This window comes from Ahaetulla prasina, chromosome 3 (assembly GCF_028640845.1).
Source record: "Ahaetulla prasina isolate Xishuangbanna chromosome 3, ASM2864084v1, whole genome shotgun sequence".
Lineage (NCBI taxonomy): Eukaryota > Metazoa > Chordata > Lepidosauria > Squamata > Colubridae > Ahaetulla > Ahaetulla prasina.
In genome coordinates, this window is record NC_080541.1 from 68,877,993 (window position 1) to 68,895,900 (window position 17,908).

The 17,908-nt window shown below is 37.2% G+C and overlaps 1 protein-coding gene across 1 annotated transcript; it reads right to left on the minus strand.

Moving 5' to 3' along the window:
- Nucleotides 1–2,815: 2,815 nt before the first annotated feature.
- LOC131195142 (cytochrome b5) lies at nt 2,816–17,673 on the minus strand. The gene is made up of 5 exons (XM_058176814.1): nt 17,376–17,673; nt 11,072–11,200; nt 9,217–9,246; nt 4,639–4,673; nt 2,816–3,589 (listed from the first exon to the last, which is right to left on the minus strand). The coding sequence occupies exons 1-5, from the start codon at nt 17,523–17,525 to the stop codon at nt 3,511–3,513; spliced, it is 423 nt and encodes a 140-aa protein (XP_058032797.1). The 5' UTR covers nt 17,526–17,673; the 3' UTR covers nt 2,816–3,510.
- Nucleotides 17,674–17,908: the final 235 nt, after the last annotated feature.

The window sequence follows — 17,908 nt, forward strand, 5'->3', positions numbered from 1 at the left end:
TATCAAATTATTTAAATCTAGTTTTACAGAAAAACATTTTCCTTGCATCACTGTTGTTTTACTTTTAGTCCTACAAACTGCAATTTTAAAAATCCAGGTATCTTTTTGTTGCCCAAGATAACAAATTCATGGATACCTTCATACAAATTATCGTCATTATAAACTCAAATATTTAGAACATTTACTAGTGACAATTAAAATACGAGTTATTGAATTATACAGAATAATGAAATAAGCAATTCCCTGCTATCATGAATTACATTTTTAATATTGCTTAAAGCTTTTTTAAATAAAATTTCCATGGAACTTTGTTTTTATATATAAGTAGAGCAAGATTCTGCCAACCTAGCAGTTTCGAAAGCACGTAAAAATGCAAGTAGAAAAAATAGGGACCACCTTTGGTGGGAAGGTAACAGCGTTCCGTGCGCCTTTGGCGTTGTCATGCCAGCCACATGACCACGGAGACGTCTTCGGACAGCGCTGGCTCTTCGGCTTTGAAACGGAGATGAGCACCGCCCCCTAGAGTCGGCAACGACTAGCACATATGTGTGAGGGGAACCTTTACCTTTACCTTTAGAGCAAGATTATTGTATGCACAAAGATAAAAAGATCTGGCAAGCTTATTACAGGAGTAGTTGGATGAAGATAGCAGAACTTGCTGAGCTGGCCAAATTGACCTGCTTGATTAGAGGAAAGATGTTTATTGATGACTTGAAACTCCTTATGGACTTTCTGCATTAAAAAGGGAAAAATGAACATACATATGGTTTCAACAATTAGATAGGACAAATTATAGAAAGAAAAATCACGATACAACTGTAGAGAAAGAAATCTACAATTGTACTTACAACTACTGCAAAGACCAGAAGCCATTTGTTTTTTCTTTCTATTCTAGTTTTCATCCAGCTTTTTTTTTTCTTTTGGCACTTTAGCTTTCTCTTTTATTTATTCCTTTTTTCCTTACTCAATTTTAGTTTGTATTGATTTTTACTCATTTTCAATAACTTTCATTTGTCCTAATATCAGGGGACAATCACTTAAAGTCAATGCAGTCCTAGGCTACATTAATAGAGGGATAGAATCAAGATCACGTGAACTGTTAGTACCACTTTATAATGCCTTAGTAAGACCACACTTGGAATATTGCATCCAGTTTTGGTTGCCACGATATAAAAAGATGATGAATCCAATCTGGGTTGGTCACCTGAACTATAGGTTTAATCTTCCAAGCTTTCAGATAAATGACACATTCTGATAGAGAGAAGTTCCCTGAAGATGGGCTCCAGCACGAGTCCGAAAGTTCGGAAGATTAAACCTCTGGCCCCAGTGACCAACTCAGATTGGATCCTGCAACATGTGGGACACATGTATTTGTCTTCATTCATAAAACTAGTTGAGACTCTATAGAGTGCAGAGAAGAGCAACAAAGATGATTAGGGGACCGGAGGCTAAAACATATGAAGAATGGTTGCAGGAATTGGGTATATCTAGTTTAATGAAAAGGAGGACTAGGGTAACATAATAGCAGTTTTCCAATACCTAAGGGACAGCCACAAAGAAGAGGGGTCAACCTAGTCTACAAAGCACCTGAATGTAAGACAAAAAGCAATGGATGGAAACTAATAAAGGAGAGAACAAACCTAGAAATAAGGAGAAATTTCCTGACAGTGAGAACTATTGATCAGTGGAATGGCTTGCCTTCAGAAGTTGTGGTATTCCAGTATTGGAGATTTTTAAGAAGAGATTAGACAACCATTTATCTGACGTGGTACAGTATCTTCTGCTTGAGCAGGAGATTGGACTAGAAGACCGCCAAGGTTCCTTCCAACTGTGTTATTTCAAATAATTCTACCAGCCTTTAAAAGAACAGATCAATATAATCATTTGACATTTTCAAAACCTCATATAATTTACATTTGGTTAATTATAATATATTCTAATGATCCACTCAAGGCTCTATCGTATGAAAACCATTTTCTAGATCTGTGTTAATTCAGTTTTAGAGCCGTTATAGAACAGAAATCATCTTGGTCACCCCATGGGATAACCTGTTATCAGGAAAGATTAGAATTAGAATTTATTTGATTTCTATACCGAATGGAGAGAATGTGATTCTTTTGGTCCACCCAGATTTCCCAGTTTTTTGATACTATTAATCATGGTTACCTCTTGGATAAAGTGTCAATAGGACACTGTAGAATGGTGATTCTATTCCTACTAAGAAGGCTACTTTGAAAACATGATCTTCCAGAGTATTCTTCTGTCTCATTGTGGTTGGGTGACATGGTGTGTCCTTCAGGAATCCATTTAATTTGCCCATGCTCTTTAACACATACATGAAGTAATTGACAAAAGTAATTCAGGGATGTGGGTTAAACTCCGTCAACATGCAACAATTGGGAAATGGGCCTAGGATAAGTGTTAATATTTTTGTAATATAATTATATTTTATGAAGGGAGCATGAATAGGTGCTGGAAATTAGGTATTTGCTTTCAGGTACTGAATTCTGCAAGGCAGACAAATCTTATAGGAACATCTTACATATCATGAGTTACATAAATATATGAACTCTAATAACAGTATATTTAAGCAGGTAACTGAAATCCATACCCAGGGTAACTTACAACAGCCTTTCCAAACTTCTTGCTGTGGCAACACAAATAAGATGGAATCATTGGTACTTTTTTTTCTTTGTATACAGACACAAGAAAATGTTTTATTTCTTGCATAAGTTTTTGAAGGGACACTATCCTGCTGTTTCATACCTGTACAATAATAAATCAATGATCCATAATACAGCCAAGAACCATACAGCACAGTACATAAGTATTTTAATTGTTAATTGCCACTGATTGTTTTCCTTTCTTTCTTATAAAGTACAATAGATCTTATATAAACAATGAAGACCACTGAAAATTTTGTGCCTATTATAAATCCTCCCTATCTAAAATCATTTAAGGATACTTAGTATTTTATTTTACACAATGAAATATTCGGATCCACAGCAATATGCTTATTAACAAAATTGAAATTATTTTGAGTTTTTATCATTTCCATACTGAACTCTTTAAAATGATACAGCTATACAATAAAGAAAATATATCAGAATATGTGATGGCAAAGATGGAAAAATTTGCACAGAAACAAACTTCCATCTACTTATTTTTGTAAAAGAAGCCTAAAGTATTCATTAAAAAGAATCAGACAAATTTTAAATAGTAAGAAACTGAAGATTATGTGAGTGTTCTTAATTTTAAGAGCAGCATTTTAGCATCATGCAATTAAAGGATAGACATGAAGATATAAAAGAAAAATATTAGCATTTGAAAACAAAATAGAAAAAGGCAGCATTATGTAGGACGGTATTAAAACTATTTAATTTCTGATAAAAAGAGGAATGCACTTCTTTAAAGTTGGTTTTAAGATGCTGTCCTGATGCAGCGCCCCTAGGTATATATTTCATTTTCTTGCCCAAAACTGTGTCCCATTATTACTTCTCACTACTGGGTTTACTCCGACATGTAGAAGCGATACATAAGGGCCACAACGATAGCTGCTATTGCTGGAATCACCCAGTTGGTCCATGAACTGGAAAAAAAAAAAAACCCCCAAAATGTTTCAGAAGGTATATTCATTTACAGGTTATCCTCATTTAACCAGTAGTTGCTTAATGACCATTTTAAGTTAAAATAGGCTCAAAACAAGTTACTTACAACCTTCAAAGTTACAACTGCCACACTCCCTCCCACATTTTAAGTGCTTGGGATAAAGTTCACTTTATGACTGCAGAATCCCATGGTCATGTGACCATAATCTGCAACTTTCATTTTTCCTGTTTTCCAGCAGAAAATGGCAAAAATCACCCATCGGAGATGCTGAATTTGCTTAACTGGATTTACTTAATGACCACGTGTTCACTTAATCACCCTGGTGGCTTGTTTTACAACAGTCATAAAAGAGTCATAATATCAAGACAGATCACACTGTGACCTGCTTAATGACTGCAATGATTTACAACCTAAATTATGGGTCCAATTGCAGTAGTTAAGCAAGGGCTACCTGTATTTTCAAGAAAGTGATTCTGAACACAGGAATAAATTAACTTGTTACCACATGGTTAGGCAAGCAGGGAGACAATTTGATTGCTAGTAAAATAAATGCTTTACACAATAATGACTGAGTAAACATAATTAAGACTGTCTGTGTATGTCCTAAGAGAAGGCAGACTTCTTGAGTTGAACTATATCACAGGCAGAAATGAAATGCAAAATAATAAAAGTTGTGTTTTTTTAGTTAAAAGTGACCACAGAAATATTCTTAGATATAACCCGATTTAAGAGATGTCTTCTGTTTAACAATCTGAGCTGCTCAGGAAGATACAAGCCCAATAAATTCCTTTGAACTCTTACAACTGTATACCGCTCAAAATATATGCAATATATTTAGGAGATTCCAAAAGGATTAGTGAAAGCTTCAGGAAGAATGATTAATATTCATCCCAGCTATAGTAACTGTTAGCAAAAAGCAATTCTGCCCACCCATTATTATCCCAACCTATTCTTAATAGAACTAGTGCAGGATTATAAAAAATATTAGAGCACAATACTATCAAATTGCAAATTGAATAAAAATTGTACCTGATGTTAGATTCAACAGTGGTAATATAAGGGCCCTGAAAGACAAAGACATTTAGTTAACAGATCTTAAATGATTTCTAAGTTTCTTCTTCTTAATAAAAAATAGCTCATACAATGACTGAGGTCATTTTTCTGCTGGGATTCTTCAAATTACCCCAGGTTTACTACTCTAACTTGACCTACCTATTAAATATTGGTGCTTTCTTGTTTATTAGAATTGTTAGAATTCTGATTTACTGAATTCTAGAGTGTTTTAAATGGGATCCAAACTCCACACAAAGAAATTAATTGTATGAATTACACTGCGTTTTTAAGGAGTTCCATTTGAAGCATTTTGACCAGACCTGTCAAACTGGCGGCCCACAGGCCGGATGCGTCATGCACAGGCCATGCCCACCCCAGCTCCGCAAAGGCAAAAAACATCACAAGACATCACATGATCACGTGATGCAATCAAGTTTGACACCCATAATTCTGACCCATGAAATTGGTCACACAATTCTTCAAACATTCAATCTGGTTGCTAAAAACATAAAACTGTCTGCTGAGTTAGATAAATGATTAACATTAAGTACTACATGTGCATTCCATTTTCCCTCAGAATGGAAAAAGCTGATAGAGGCACTACAAAGAATGCTTGCCAATAAAGATCAATTATCCAAGTTTTATTACAAAGTTTAAGCATTCACAAGGAACCACCCATCCACCCATTTTTTCTCCTACAATGTAGATAATAAAACTGATTTTTTTTCTCTATATACATCTTGGAGACTATTCAGTAGTCTGGTAATGACCACTTTATTGCTGAAAATTGAGGAATATGTACATTAATAGTTTGAACTTGTCCAATATTACCATATTTTGGTTTGAAATCTCAAATATAATTATTATTATTATTATTATTATTATTATTATTATTATTATTATTATTATTATTATTATTATTATTATTATTATTATTATTATTTAATTTGTATACCGCCCTTCTCCCGAACGACTCAGGGTGGTTTACAGCCAAGATAAAAAACAGTAAAGACACATACAATACTAAAAATATACATTAAAAAACTTATTAAATTTGGCCCAATTTTTAAGATACAATCAATCCCGATAAAAATTAATAAAAATTAAAACCCATAAAATCAACTAAAAAATTAAAATTCAAGCCAGTCCAGCAAGACGGAATAGATAAGTCTTAAGTTCGCGGCGAAAGGTCCGAAGGTCAGGTAGTTGTCGAAGTCCAGGGGGAAGTTCGTTCCACAGGATAGGAGCTCCCACAGAGAAGGCCCTTCCCCTGGGGGCCGCCAGCCGACATTGCTTGGCTGACGGCACCCTAAGGAGTCCCTCTCTGTGAGAACGCACAGGTCGGTGGGAGGTACCAGACAGCAGTAGATGGTCCCGTAAGTATCCCGGTCCTAAGCCATGGAGCGCTTTAAAGGTAACCAATACCTTGAAGCGCACCCGGAAGACAACAGGCAGCCAGTGCAGTCTGCGCAGGATGGGTGTTACATGGGAGCTCCGAACCGCTCCCTCTATCACCCGCGCAGCTGCAAATTTCAACTGATGCGTATGTTGCTGGTTTTATTAAGGCATAATTCTTCATGCAAATCCAGTAGCCAAGTAAATCATACAGCAATCAATATCTAATTGCAAGAATGGATTGCTGATATGTTGTTTGCTGACAGATGAATTATTAGTATTTTTCATCACATAGACTGGGTAGAAGAATTTGAGCAATCTGATCTATGTAGAAGTTAAGATTGTTTTCCACTTATCCTTTAGATTTATATTATTAATGGCTTATTGATATTATTAATTGTTAATTCAGATAATACAATTTGTAATCTGTATATTATTAAAAAGCTAATTTAATAATACTTCAATAAAATGCAGTTATTGCTATTTATCATTATTTTTTATTATTTGGACTTAACAACATCCTTTCTCAAACATTTCTACTAAGTCAGAGCTCGTTTTTCTGACATATGTCCAAGCACATTTTCTGAGACAAGTTCTGTTGTTACTTTAACCTTATCTGAACAACAAAATTCAGTAAATACACCTTAATATGCACAATATTTTTTTATACTTTGCTCAACATTGTTAACTCCAAAAGGGTATAGTCCAATGGGCAGCTGGCTTCGACTAATTTTTATTGAAACCCATTACCTATTCTAATAATCTACCTGGTTTAATTTAGGGAGAAATAGCTTGGACAATATTACCTCTACAAAGTTTAGAGAAGTACAGAAACCAGGAGACTTTGAATTAAGCACAAACCCAGCTGGGTGACCTTGGACCAGTCACTTCCTCCTATCCTTAAGCAGACAATGACAAGCCATTTCTGAGAAACCTCAGCAAAAAACTGCAGTGTCCAGTCCAAGAAGTTACCAGGAATCAAAAAAATGTTCTGCAGGGGTTTTTCCTGCTGCCTTGAAAGAGGCGGTGGTGAGACCCCTCCTCAAGAAGCCTTCCCTGGACCCAGCTGTTTTAGGAAATTATCGTCCAGTCTCCAACCTTCGCTTTGTGGCAAAGGTTGTAGAGTGTGTGGTGGCATGTCAATTACCCCAATACCTGGATGAAACTATCTAGACCTGTTCCAGTCCGGCTTTCGATCCGGATACAGTACGGAGATGGCTTTGGTCACGTTGATGATCTCTGGAGGGACAGGGACAGGGATTATTCCTCTGCCCTGGTCCTATTAGACCTCTCAGCGGCTTTCGATACCATCGACCATGGTATCCTGCTGCACCGGCTGGAGAGTTTGGGAGTGGGAGGCACCGTTTATCGGTGGTTCTCCTCCTATCTCTCTGACCGGTCGCAGTCAGTGTTGGCAGGGGGGCAGAGATTGACCGCGAGGCGCCTCACTTGTGGGGTGCCGCAGGGGTCGATTCTCTCGCCTCTCCTGTTCAACATTTATATGAAGCCGCTGGGTGAGATCATCAGTGGTTTTGGGGTGAGGTACCAACTGTACGCTGATGATACGCAGCTGTACTTTTCCTCCCCAGGCCACCCCAACAAAGCTATCGAAGTACTGTCCCGGTGTCTGGAAGCCGTACAGGTCTGGATGGGGAGAAACAGGCTCAAGCTCAATCCCTCCAAGACGGAGTGGCTGTGGATGCTGGCACCCCGGTACAGTCAGCTACAGCTGCGGCTGATTGTTGGGGGCGAGTCATTGGCCCCAATGGAGAGGGTGCGCAACTTGGGCGTTCTCCTGGATGGGCAGTTGTCTTTTGAAGATCACTTGACGACCGTCTCCAGGAGAGCTTTTTATCAGGTTCGTCTGATTCGCCAGTTGCGCCCCTTCCTTGACCGGGATGCCCTATGCATGGTCACTTATGCTCTTGTTACCTCTCGCTTGGATTACTGCAATGCTCTCTACATGGGGATCCCTTTGAAGAGCACCCGGCGGTTCCAGTTGCTTCAGAATGCAGCTGCGCGGGTGATAGAGGGAGCCGTTCGTGGCTCCCATGTAACACCACTCCTGCGCAGGCTGCACTGGTTACCTGTGGTCTTTCGGGTGCACTTCAAGGTGTTGGTTACTACCTTTAAAGCGCTCCATGGCTTAGGGCCGAGTTACTTACGGGACCGCCTACTGCTACCAATTGCCTCCCATGTGTGCTCTCACAGAGAGGGACTCCTCAGGGTGCCGTCCGCCAAGCAATGTCGGCTGGCGGCCCCCAGGGGAATGGCCTTCTCTGTGGGGGCTCCCTCCCTCTGGAATGAACTTCCCCCAGGACTCGGTCAACTGCCTGACCTTCGGACCTTCCGCCGCGAGTTGAAGACATACCTATTTATTCGCGCAGGACTGGCATAGAAATTTTAGTAGCTTTTAATATTTGGATGTAAATTTTATGGGGTTTTTATGGTTTTAAATGATTTTTAATTTTGGCTTTATATTCAATAAGTTTTTTAATTATTGTTTTATTGTGCACATAATTATTGTTTTATTCTGGCTGTGAACCGCCCTGAGTCCTTCGGGAGAAGTGCGGTATAAAAATCTAATAAATCTAAATCTAAATCTAAATCTAAATCTATTCATAAAGTTTAGGGTTCTATCCATAATACCTCCAAATAAATGATTTGTGATATAATTTTTGATGGTGCCCTGCTCAAGGTTCTCTGGGGCTATTAGCTAATAGACCAATTGTAATTAATTCTACATCATCAGGTAATACAAGACTGACTCACTGAGACAATGTTAAGCCATACATACTGATTAACAATGTAGTGACTATCCTATAGAATTCATTAAAGAATATCTGTTCAAGTATTGATATTCACCTAAACTCTTGGAAATAATTTGACCAGTATAATTTACAGCCCTCCTCAACTATAGGTGGTTCCTACTTAAACCTTTGTGCATTCCACCCCCCAATAAAAAAACTTGAGATAAAGAGATATTGCATTAGAAAATATTTGACTAGGCTGGAGATAAACAAAAACTACTGTTCTGTCAACCTCCCCAAAATCTGGGATTCCTATAAGAAAATATAGCCGTAGTTGTATTTACCATTTATTTGAAATGTTATAATGAAATGGGATTTGGGATTTGAAATTTGAAAGAGAAATGCTTACCGTTGGTTTTTCAACTTTTTCCCAATCATCCTGAAAGATTAAAAAAAAAACATTTTATTTTGTTAGAAATATATATCTAATCCATTCATGAATCACTCTTGGTTACCTCTTCAAGAGATAAATCATTATCTTTCCTTTTAAGAAATTAGACAAGTGTTTACAGCACAGCACTGAACATAGTATAGCACAGCTTGAATCACAGCAATGACAGAATTATATGCAAGGTGGTATTAAAAGAATTAGCATCTACAAAATCATGGTGAAATACAAGCTTTGCACAGATTTTCTACTGCCTTTGTAATGGCCAAAGCAGCAGGAACAGATATTTTGGAAGGTAAAATGCTGAGATATCATTTTAATAGAGGCTGTTAAAATTAATTCTTATACAGAATCAGGCAAGGGCTGTGTATATACCAAAGCTTTACTTTTCCAGAGAGAACCATTAATCAGCAGGAGGGCCCATTTACAAAGAATGTAGAATGAGAAATCAAACTATACATCAGTTTTATATATGTTAATTCAGAATTTTATTTACATTTTCATGGGGGAGCCTTGCAATTTTGAAATAAACAGACCACAGTATTGAACAAAAGGATTAATAAACCTAACATAGCATTAGCAATAGGAAGACATTGCTCATTAATAATGTCCCTTTTTTCTTTCCTGTATCAGGTTGCTCTGTTATTTGAATTTATAATATTTCATAATGCCTTCCATTGAGGACCTGTATACTGCACGAATCAAGAAGAGGGCCGTGAAAATATTTGCAGATCCCTCGCATCCTGGACATAAACTGTTTCAACTCCTACCCTCAAAACGACGCTATAGAGCACTGCACACCAGAACAACTAGACACAAGAACAGTTTTTTCCCGAAGGCCATCACTCTGCTAAACAAATAATTCCCTCAACACTGTCAGACTATTTACTGAATCTGCACTACTATTAATCGTTTCATAGTTCCCATCACCAATCTCTTTCCACTTATGACTGTATGACTATAACTTGTTGCTGGCAATCCTTATGATTTATATTGATATATTGATCATCAATTGTGTTGTAAATGTTGTGCCTTGATGAACGTATCTTTTCTTTTTAGGTATACTGAGAGCATATGCACCAAGACAAATTCCTTGTGTGTCCAATCACACTTGGCCAATAAAAATTCTATTCTATTCTATTCTATTCTATAATATATTTTGAATGTAAAAGAAAGATGATATAGGAATATATTATAAAATATAATAGTTCAATTATTGCAATTTAGCTAAAATGAATTATTCAGTTGTGCCAGTTTTTGCATCCTGCAAAATACTTTGAACAATTATTGTAATTCCTGATAACAGGCTTATATAGTGACTGGGTAGTACAAAAATATCTGGAGGAATTGGGTTACAGAAGAATGTTTTCAACAATTCTAACAATAAATTTTATTAAAATATGAAAACTACAAGTAGTCCTCGACTTACGACAATAACGGAGCCCAAAATTACTCTTGCTAAGTGATACAGTTCTTAAGAGATTATGATCTTTCTTGCCATGGTTGTTCAGTGAATCCCTGCAATTGTTAAGTTAGTAACATAATTGTTAAGTGAATCTGGCCTCGCCATTGACTTTGCTTGTCAAAAAGTTGCAAAAGTTGGTCACATGACCCCAGGGCATTGCAACTATTGTATCTATGAATCAGATGCCATGTCTGAATTTTGATCATGTGATCAGGCAACAGTCGTAAATATGAAAAATTTTCATGTTGCTTTTTTCAGTGCCACTATAAATTTGAAAAGTCACTAAATGAACTGTTGTAAGTTGAGGACTACGTGTATAAGAACATGAATATCCATGCTTTTTGTACTTACTGGATGAAGCTCCCCTATAATAAATGTTTCTGACAATGTCCGGGCATCTGTAGAATGTCCAACATCTTCAAAACTTTCTGTTGCATCTCCACCTGCTTGTTCCCTTAGGACTTCTTCTCCACCAGGATGCTGTTAAATAGAAGAAAGCATGAAGGCTTCAATGTATATATACTTTAGAATCCATAAGTGTTACTGTAACTTGCACTAGGCAAACTGATATAGTTTGAGCATAATTTAGCATTCTAGTATTTTTAATGTACAATCTGAAAATAAAGTTCATTTTTTCCTGTTCACTAATCAACTTCGATCTTTTTTCATAATTCAATACCACAGTATTATAACCCCTATAATTAAATAAAGTTAATTGCCCGTTTAACCAAGCTATTATTTAGTCTCCAGATTTATTCATCAATTTATGCCCACTGCAATTAAGGAGACACATACTCAGACTGACCTGTACTAGCAAACAAATAGATGTTACATTTTGGGTCAACAGTATTTTCCAGATGGCTCTTCAAAGTCAGCCCGATATAAAGTATAAATAAAATAATACATAAAATAAAATGTAGTTAAAATATTCACAGAGAAATTCTTAAGCAGCTCTCACAGTATGAGCCACTGTCTGTTTCCAGCATTCATCAAAAAGGCATTTGCTGATAACAATATTCCTGGGAAGAAATCAAAATTACATGTTCATAAACAGCTTAAAAGAAAAAACAACAACCCTTTCTTGGCTCAGCAAATGTGTATCTGCAGTATAAATGGGCAGCCATTAGCTCAGAGTAGGAATTATGTTCCTATTTTATATAAAGACAAATATATTTGAGTTGTTGCTATATGTAAGAGTTAAGAAATAATTTCTTAGGGCAAAGATATCGACAACCAACAGTAACCCAGCTACAAAGTCAAAAGAGCAAGGCAAAAAAGTACATTAAAACTGTGTGAAGAATAGGAAATTAAGCCAAATGAGTGAAAGACAGCTTAAAATTATAACCAATACACGATCTCTACATTCCATTATAGTCTAATTTTAACAGCTGGCTTGCTTGTTGATTTTCTATACTTGCATTACAGAAGCTTTTTGGAACAAAGTCCCATTTCTTTATGAAAAACCAGCCAACTGCATAGCATGGCTTTTCACCTACAGGTAATCCTCAGTTAACAATAATTCAGATTGGAATTTCAGTACTAATAGTTATAAAGGACAATGACATATAACTACCGTATTTTTCAGAGTTTAAGACGCACCTGAGTATAAGGCGCGCCTTAGTTTTTGGGGAGGAAAATAAGAAAAAAGCTGATTGGCAGGTGGATCGGCCTCCTGGAATACCCCCAAGTAGCTGTTCCCAGGGGTGAATTTTAGCAACAGGTTCCTTGGTTGAAAACTCTGTGCCTTGCTTTTTGCTGCTTTTTTTTTCTGCTTCTGAAACTTCTGAAATTCTGTTTGAGAAAAAACTTTTTTTTCTGCCTCTGAAAGCCTCCGAAACAGCTTCAGAAAAAAAGCCTCTGAAGCTCTGTTTGGGGGCTTCTTTTCTGAAGCTTCGTTTCTGATGCTTTTTTCAGCCTCTGAAACCTCCATTTGAAAAGCTGGGCGGGGCTACATTCAGAGTATAAGACGCACCCAGATTTTCACACTCTTTTTTGGGGGGAAAGGGTGCATCTTATACTCTGAAAAATATGGTACATCACTTACTGACCAAAATCCTGGCAGTTCCCACTGCTGTCATTAACCAAATCCTACTGGTTGTCAGACCCAACCTGATCCAAGTCATTCCCAGCTTGGTCCCTCCCAGCTCAGAGCCTCAGTAAGGTAAGAGTCTGCTTTCTATTGAACTCCATTCACCTGCCTATCTCCTCCTCATCTCTGCCCTTTTGGCTGCTGCATACCTCCGTGCCACCAGCTGCCTCCACTGCCCAGTCTTGCTCCTTACACTGCTGTACCAGTTAGAGGCTTCTAGTGCCAGTGCAGCAGGCGCCTCACCTAGGCTTCTGTTTGTACACCAGATTGGATGTCTGTTCGTGCTCCATCCCAAGCCTTCTGCAAAAGAAGCTTGATGCACAAAACATGATCCTGTCTAGAAGAGTTCTTCTGCAATCGAACATCCTGGGCATTTTTCCATAACAGGCATTTTTTACAAAAGAAGAGCACAAATATAGGTCCTGGTTGGTACACAGAGGCCCTGATTGGAGCAAGAAGCCCCCTATGCACCAGTGTGAATGGAGAACAGCTTCAGCTCAACCCTAGTGAGACCAAGCGACACCTGATTTCAGGATCCCCTGCTTCTGAGGACCTTCTATCACTTGTTATAGGTGGAGTTGCACTGTCTCAGACAGATCCTGTGAATTATCTGGGAGTCTTCCTAGACTCATGACTCCTGCTTAAAGCCTTTGCACAGCTTTGCACTGTGCCTTGATCACAGTCACTTCCCAACTAGATTACTACAATGTGCTCTACATGAAGCTGCTCTTGAAGAGTATTTGGAAGCTTCAGCTGGTGCAAAATGCAGTGAAAGGACAGTTTTAGGCGACACCTCTGCTCCGTATGTTCCAGACTACAATTTTAGCCCTTCATGGTCTGGGGCCAGGTTTTTTATGGGACTGTCCCTGCCTAGTGATGTCTGTTGCATTGTATTTTTCTAGATCATAAGTGGCATCTAGAGGACAACTCCTAAAATATATTAATTGTTTACCTGATAGCCTTCCTTCTGCTCCAATGAATCTGAGCCTGCATGAACAATGGTCATAATGATGGAAAATGCAGGAGGATATATCAGGACATATCAGGAGGATAGCTGTCATAAGCAAAGCCATGTGAGATTTCACCAATGTCAATCTAGGACTGTACAATCGAAAGTGGGATACAAATGAGAACTCTGAGGGAGATGGGTGGTTCATAAATGTGAAAAGCAAACTTACTAACTGTAGTGCAAGACCTTTGTATAGGCATATATCATAGTTAAAAATCTCTCATCACTCATGAAATCCCACCTGCATTGCTCTCTCCAAATGTTAAGTGCAATCTTTGCCTATCGGAAAACTATTTGGTTCTGAACATTGCTCTAAGCCAACTTTCAAGTATAGAAATTCTCCCAACATAAATAGGTAGTTTTGAACTGTTCTGGTCAAAGAATTAACAGTACCTCAAATCCATAACAACAATGTACCTTGTTTTTGTTCTGTTCTTAGAGCTTTTTAATCCTTTTTATAATTAATAACTAGTTTTATGGATTTATGTACTGATTTAGTTTTGTTGTATGCTGCCCAGAGTCACTTTTGGCGAGATGGGCAGTTTCATAAATTCCACAAATAAAATAGAATATTCTATAAAATCTTTAAAAAAATTGTGTTGCTAACAGTAATTAAGAAATGTGAATTTTCAAAGGTTGTTTTTTTTTCCTAAACAAAATATTCAGGTTAGAAAGTATAAAATCCTTATGCACAATGACTAAGCAAAAATGCACAGATTAAAGATTATGCCTGGTCACCAATTCAAAAAGGATTAAGGAAGTGCATCCAAAGAAGTTACACAAGACTGACATGCAAATATGAGAGGTAAATTCTGCCCTTGAATCAGTTTTGATAATGAAACACTCCAGAGAATGGAGCAACAGTGTTAAGGATTTAAAAAAAACCCAACCCACGTGCTTTAAGATTTACACTTAACCAGCTGAATTCAGAAAATAAGTTAGTTTACTTAAGTTTACTTAATGTTTCAGAACCAAGAAGCGTAGATACCAAACGCTCAATATTTTAACATAGTTTTGTAGCAGCTTCTGCATTAATAATAAACACAGGCTTTTATTTTATTAAAAGCCTGAGAAAACAAACTAAGGACATATTTGCTCGCTATGCAATTTTCTTACACAGGGACTTTTTTTAATAGAAAAAATCCATTTGTTAATGGATCTAAAATTAATCAAAATATGTAATATTTTGTTCTAAAAGTAAAAGATAAGCATGTACTCTGCTGTTACATTGAATGTACAGAAATATCAAACGTTAGTAGGAATAATTTAGGCATTCAGTTCAGTAGGCTTTAGATGGAAATTGCTGGGGCTAAATTTAGAAACCCAAGTGAAAATAAGTATACGGTACAATTTTATCCTCCTTTAGGATTAATTATATCAGCTTTCCCAAACTCTACTACCAATACATTGATCCCAACAAGGCAAAGTAGAAATCTATGGCATAACTGTATGCTCCATGGGAAAAAAGTCATTAAAAACAGCCACATATGTAAATTCTCACAGAGTAAAAATACAATTATTCTCTTTACCCAAAATATGTTCTACATGCGGTGCTCTGGAATTCAAAATCACTCACTCCATATACTTAGAGATAGCAAAGTATTTTTCTTCATAAGATAAGCTATGTTTTCAAAATTAATACACACATGAGATATCCATTCATTCCGTATTACACTAGAGAGTTGTTCAATAAGGTCATGATAAAAAAAACTATTTCTTAGTTGTTAAAGGCAGTAAGAAACCTGGAATTTATCTGACCCTATGTGAACCAGCCTTCTCTGCCAGATCTCCCCAGCCTTGGAAAGAATTTACAACTTCCCCCAACCTTGAAAGATTAGAAAACCAACTCTAACATTTTGTTCAGAAAAAAAGCTAACACCAGGTTCAAAGACTGCCTTTTGGCAGCTGTTTCCCCTCCCCCCCATCAGCCCCCCAATGCAAACTCCTCATGATTACTGACATTTTTGAAAGGCCAAAGGTACTGTTATATTGTATGACAGGATCTAAAAGCCAGCAAGATGGCATCCAGTTCAATCCAGTTCTGTATACATTTTCCTTAAATTCACCCAGCTTGTCCCAACCTTTTCCCTATATATCTTATACCGACTATGAAAATATAGGCATACTTTGTATTTCTTGTTATTGGATAACCCAACCTGGCAACATATTATCTTTGGGATTTTTTTTATTTATTTTAGGAATAATTATTTCTTCTTTTGTATCAAAACTATTTCACATTTCCAGGGAATTCAATGCATTTTTAGAAATATATTTCATGGATATAATACATTTAACTACTGAAAAGTTCCAAAACTTTAAAAAACCCTATCAACAAGAATTGAAAATCTGAAAATCTGATGTCCTGTTATATACCCAGTCCAAGATAAAAACAAATGGGATCATCTTTTCTCTGCTGTGAAATCTATTTGGCCATGATTAGATTTGAAATATGTTAGCAACTGTGTAGGTTTATATGTATTAACTATTAAGTAAGCAACATGTATAATGCCACTTGCTTATTAATCTTACATATTTTAAATATGCATATTTGTATTGCAGTTTGATAGGTCAACGAGTATATGAATAATTTTAGATCTAACCAATGCAATAGTTCACACCAGGTTAACAGAGGAGCAAGTCTATATTCATTTCCTCTGTTTACCCAACATATATAGCTTAAACTTGTAACTTATGCTGGGCAGGTAGCATAAACAAAATATTATATGTTATACCTGCAGATATTCACACATAGGTAAATACATTTCAGCAGAATGAAACAGCCTGATAGCTATATCTACTCTCAAACATGTGAACAAATGGTATGTTTTGTCCAATCTGAGTTTATGCATTTTAGATTCATAATCACAATTATCATTTTCCCAAACTCCATCTTCCAGTATCTCTCTAATTATTAAAAATCACATGCTTGTCTATGCACATATTACTACAAAATGATGACTTGTCTTCCTCATTACAAGAAACACATTGCTCAACCATTTATCTATGACGATCTGGTAGGTGAAAGGTGCATTACTTAATGGAAGCAAACAAAGGATTTCATTTCAACATAGCAAATTCTAGAACCTTAGCAATCTTGCTTTTCTAAATTATATCAAACTGGTTCTTTCTGTAATTATCACTTTTATTCCACAAATACCCAATTTTAATTTAAAATAATATAATCCGTTGCTTTAAAAATACTGTGTGGTTTGTTGTTTGTTTTACAACGCAAGCACTTTGATGTACTTAAAGCAGCCACCACTAAACTGATATTACAGTTTCTTAACTTCCCAACTTTTATTATTATTATTATTTATTTGATTTTTATACCGCCCTTCTCCCGAAGGACTCAGCTAAAGGTTAAAGTTTGAACCCTGGTACATGCAAAGCACAACTCTTAGCGAGCAGCACTTTTCAGTAAGTATGCAGAATCTTGAAAACCTTCCAAATCTAATCAGTTCTACCGTTAATTCTTTCCTGCAACTTTAGCAGCACATAATAGCGACCAGCAATCCTCTCTCCTAATCCCTTCTCATTTTCCAGCTCTATATACTCACTTCTTCTAAAAATTTTGTGAGATCGTATATACGACGGTGTATAACAATCCAAGTACTCTGGCTATGATTGTGTTTCTGGATTTCCTCGAGCTTGTAATAGCAACCCCGCCACGGTTCTTTCTCGGACTTGTCGCCGCTGGACTTCGTCATCGCCGCTTGGCTCGGTCCCCTTTTCGCCTTTTGCAATGCAAACGCAGACTTCCACGCGAAGCAGCCGCAGCAATAGCAGCAATAACCAGACCGGCAGAACTGAAATGCGCAGTGACCTACCAGCCTCTCACCTCACGCAAGCGCAGATAAAGTCTTTACGTGAGCAACCCTTAAACTGCACGTACCACCCTCTGCTCGAGGGGCGGGGAGAAGGGGGGGGGAAACGGCTTCTTATTGGTTGACGTGGCTGCTGCTGGGTTGGTTTTCTGAATCAACGCTCTGAGATTCCAAGAAACTCTTACTTTCTTACGTCAGAAGGGGAGGGGAGGAGCAATTGACGAAAGTAATATAGAGATAAAATCGTGAAAAGATAGAACAGGCAG